General features: G+C 38.0%; 1 protein-coding gene across 2 annotated transcripts; it reads right to left on the bottom strand.

Annotated features, from left to right (window-relative positions):
• Nucleotides 1-647: 647 nt before the first annotated feature.
• LOC113336197 (ABC transporter G family member 20-like) lies at nucleotides 648-2,848 on the bottom strand. Of its 2 annotated transcripts, XM_026582184.1 has the most exons (2): nucleotides 1,575-2,848; nucleotides 1,240-1,426 (listed from the first exon to the last, which is right to left on the bottom strand). In XM_026582184.1, exons 1-2 carry the CDS (start codon nucleotides 2,772-2,774, stop codon nucleotides 1,385-1,387), a joined length of 1,242 nt encoding a protein of 413 aa, XP_026437969.1. In that variant the 5' UTR covers nucleotides 2,775-2,848; the 3' UTR covers nucleotides 1,240-1,384. The 2 variants fall into 2 exon arrangements, with proteins under 2 accessions (XP_026437968.1, XP_026437969.1); XM_026582183.1 differs by having other exon boundaries at nucleotides 648-2,848.
• Between the last annotated feature and the right edge of the window lie 1,846 nt (nucleotides 2,849-4,694).

The following is a 4,694-nucleotide window of genomic DNA, read 5'->3' as shown; positions in this document are numbered from 1 at the left end:
TCGCTCACTTTTAAGAATAAGCGACATGAGAAGAGGAAAATGTAGGAGTTAGATATCGCACACATTAATAACTACGCGAAGTGAAGAATACAACATACTCGAGGAGCATCGCACACATCAAATTGAGATGACACACCAGATGATGTCAGCAAAGTCAGGGGTAAAGTGTGAAGAATTATGCGAAGAAGTAAGTTATGTGATGATGAGCGATTGTATATGAGCGAATATGTCGCACAGTGCTCCCGAAAATAAAGGGATTCTTAGCTGTCATCCACTATGTAAAATCCTATATAAAGGAGAGAGTCATTATTTCTGAAAAGATTCTAGGATAAATCTTGTAAGAGAGATACAAAAAGAGAGAAAGTGAGTTTAGGTTTCAAGAAGAGTTGTTGTAAAATTTCCATCTATTTTGTAAACATTCCAAATCTTTTGTTGATAAAAATAAGAATTCATAATGATTAGCTAGAGGTTGAACTAATTATAGTGGAGTGTAGTTGTAGGATTTCTTACAACTACAGTTCCTACAATTAGGGAGCTTATGATGGAGGGTGTTTGCCAATGTACTTGGACTTAATTAATTGTGTGATTATGTTATAAATTTCAGTTGCAAAGTCATTTTCATGTTAAATAGAGTTGAATATGAGGTATTAAGAACAAACATCAAACTCTTTTTTTTTTTATTATTGAACAATTTTGAAGGACTGATACATATCGATAATATAGTCGATGAACAAATATTACATACATAACAAGTACCGACCTGTGCAGCACTTACTCTATAACTTGACCCGTATCTACTTCCTCTTATTCCTGCTGCCAATCACTAAAGACAAGTAAAACAGAATTCTATAGAGAACAGACATAGCCAAAGTGATCCACAGGCAACTCCATTTGCTTAAATCATTTATATCTTGTTTTTTTACTATATCCGGTCCAGTTAGTAAGCAAGACTTGATTGGTTCATTAGTACCTTTAACAACACATAAATCTGGCACATCGTATTCGTTCAATAACATAGCTTGGTACGGGTATTTCACAATTGAACTATAATGGTACCAAATCCAGTATGATGGTATTCTATTTCTATGGATAAAGAAACCACTAATTAAAAGGAATAAACCGATTATAGGCACAGCTAGAACATAAGCCACCTTAATATTAAAGGTCAACCCTGAAACCAAAGTAACTACTGAATGGCCTTCCTGAAATGCTGTGAATATCACAAAGAAATAGAATAAGAAACCGGAATATCCACCACCTAAACCTACTGACCAGAACGTTATTGATGCTAGAATAATAGATACTATAAGTATTATGGGTATATCTATAATTGAGCGATACAGGGCATAAGATGAACGGTGGTACGCATTATATGCTGTTTCTCTTATAAAGATGTGCCTGTCTTGGATGCAAACTGCAAGTATATCTGTGCAGCAGAAAAAGATGGTCGTCACCATAAAAGCGAAGAATGCTATTTGTTCTTGAACCCCTTGTTCCGTTTTCTCAAGGTGCCAAAACAAACTCCCTAAAAAACAGGCTAGAAATAGTGTGATACCTATTTGATTCATAATTACCTCGGGCATCCTGTTTGAGTTTCTTAATGATCGTTTCACGAGGACAACAGTATCAAACCAAAATGGATTTGCAAATGACGTCAGACCAATGTCCTTGTAAATGAGTTTGCCCCTTGGTATGACCTCCTTTGAGCTTTGATCCAACCTGGTAGTAGAATACTCTGAATTGGAACGATGGTTCCGTTTCTTGTACCATTCTTGGTTTAATTCGATCATACGTCTTGTCCCACCAGGTACATCCTCAAGTTCGCGGTATGCATCAAGCATGAATTCGGTTGTATCTTCATTCTCTGGGACGCAATGACCATACTCTGACAAAAATGGCGAGAGATTAACAGGTGAGCCATAGTAGACGGTTTCTCCCTGGGAGAGGAAGATCAACTGGTCGAGCAGGGAAACAACTCTAGAACTAGGTTGGTGAACTGACATAATCACTATCCTCCCACTCCGAGCGATTCGTTGCAGGACTTTAACCACCATGAAAGCACATGTCGAATCCAGTCCTGATGTTGGTTCGTCGAGAAACAATAGAATTGGATCATGAATCATATTAGCTCCAATTGAAACACGGCGACGCTCACCACCAGAGATGCCTCTATGATCTTCATCTCCTATTATGGTCTTTGCTGCATTACGCAGTCCCAGCTCGTCGATGACAGTTTGAACTCTTTCCATCTTCTTGGCTTTGGAGAGCGAATGTGGTAATCGGAACTCAGCAGAAAACATGAGTGTCTCTTCAACTGTTAACATAGGGTATAACAAATCGTCTTGCATGACATAAGCAGATATCATCTTAAGAACCCCGGACTCCAGAGTTTCTCCATTCAGTGTTACCGATCCTCCTAAGCTTTCCTTGGATATCCTATTGGCAAGTGCATCAATCAAGGTGGACTTGCCCGAACCACTTGGACCAAGAATAGCTAAAATCTCACCTTCTCTAGCTTCACCTGAGATATTATTCAGCAACATTTTTCTCTTGGCACGCGTACTTGTTATTGCTTGGGTATGTTTTCGGCCAAGGATACCACGAAATCTCGATTCTTTACTTGTGTTAACACTGTAGGTGAGATTATTGAACGCGAGAACAGATGAAGCTACGGGCGTCTTCTTCGTCATCATACCAACTTCTTCAAGATCGTCATCAAGAGACAACTCAATCCCTACATGGAAACCTAGATCATTAATCTCACTTTCTTCCATGTATGTTCTACTTTTTGATGGTAGTTAATCCAGAATCTCAAGTTACACATGCCTTGGGGCCTTGGACGAAAAGGGTTTCGTTGGGTATATTAATATCTGTAGGGGGGAATTAATGTGCGACGAGCAGGCAACTACTGTATCATCTAGGAACCATCCGACCGACGAGCAGGCAACTATCATCTAATAACCCGTTGACTCTGTAGTATATATAAATGACTAATATTTAAATTATGCTCAATGTAATTTATTGAGCATAATCGCATTAATAGGCGTCGGCGATGCATCCGCTCAATGTAAGTGAGCATCTCTTGATGAATTGTATATTAGCACCCCCGTAGATCTCGAGTAACAATTAATTTGGCAAGCGTTGAATTTTGATTTTAAATCCATTAATGCATCTGAGAGCGCTAATATAGCAGTGGGGCCTGCCGGCAAGAGATTCCAATTCTTAATTACCTCGACCAAAGAAAAGGTTTTCTCTATTTCCCATCCTCATTTTTCCTATTTTCCATACTCTCACAATTTCAATAATCATTTTACTTTTCAATTTTGATTTTTCCAATTTACCATCAAAAAAAATCAAATTAATTTTGACCAAGCCTATTAACATTTTTACTTGTCTTCTTCTTCCTTACGGATCAAAAAGATAGATAACTAAAACACCATCAACTAAGAAACCTTAGGTTATTAATGATAATACATTTATTCCTTACAATCTTAATTACGTACAATCAAAGAATTACATAACCTTAAACAGATAAATAGTTTTGTTTAACAGTTCTGTAACTTAGATGCATACAATTGATATCTTTTTATTAATCTGATTGATCATGAGGGTGTACAGATCCCTAAAAGTCAACGAAACCAAGTTGCTAAATTCAAATCTGGTATTCTCTTGATCACGAGCTTGTATAGTTTCTCACAAAGTACCCTGGATTCCATTGGTGGCTTTTGTGGGACGGAGCCATTTTGTTCCAACTGCCCCTAACCTCATCGTTTTGGGTTTTGATTGTTATGGAGGTGGGGAAGAAGATGGAATCACGATGATGGAGAATAATATAAGTTATGTGGTTTTTCTGTTTAGTTAGAGCATTTTCTATGGAATGAACAAATTCAGAGTTTGTTCATTTTGATCCCATTATGGGATGAATAAACCAAGAAAATGGATGTTCAAATGAACAAATCTGTTCATTTGAACATCGAGACACTCCACCAGGCGCGCGTCTGCTTAAATGGCGCGCGCCATGCCAAATAACTCTGGCGACATCCTGGATGACGCCCATGTTTTCAATTGAAACGCGTGTTTTCTGCTAAATCGCCAGCGTCATTGTGGGAAACTCTAGCGTCTGAGTTGGTGGCGCCAACGGCTCAGCGTCGCAACGGCTACATTTTTCGATTTCTATAAGTACTTCTCATTTGAACTCTAAATTCACACATTCTACGTTCATCTCTTCACTCTCAATCTTTGACTGAACATGTCTCGATCCCGGTTAATTCGGCGAATTCCGTGTACTAAAGAAGAATATGAATCTATTTGCAGAAAATATGTTTTTTTATTTACTCAGCTTGCTTCGGCAAAGTATCCATCGGTGAATTTCTGGGAGGTTTTTAATGATGGGTTCTGCAGTGACACTCGTAATCCTAATCGTCGTTCTATATAAGAAAAATAGCATCGTTTTGGTACAATTAAGAAAGAAGTAACTGAGTTTGTAGCTTTAGCCATACACGTAAATCGATATCGACTGAGAGGTGAAACTAATGCTGAGATGATGACAAGATCGTTGGTTGAATGGCGAAGTTGGAAAAATGTGGTTTTTGCTTACGACAAATGTTTTGAAATCCTCAAGGTGTTGAACAGTTTCAACCCCTTCCTTGGTGTTGTTGTTTAATTAAAGATATGTAATTTTATTAGTTCAGCCA

The sequence above is a fragment of the Papaver somniferum genome, unplaced genomic scaffold (assembly GCF_003573695.1).
Source record: "Papaver somniferum cultivar HN1 unplaced genomic scaffold, ASM357369v1 unplaced-scaffold_150, whole genome shotgun sequence".
Classification (NCBI taxonomy): domain Eukaryota; kingdom Viridiplantae; phylum Streptophyta; class Magnoliopsida; order Ranunculales; family Papaveraceae; genus Papaver; species Papaver somniferum.
This window is presented reverse-complemented; position numbering and strand designations above follow the sequence as displayed.

Excerpts from the sequence above, each read along its gene's own strand:
- LOC113336197 (XM_026582183.1), bottom strand. The coding sequence starts at position 2,774 with ATGGAAGAAAGTGAGATTAATGATCTAGGTTTCCATGTAGGGATTGAG.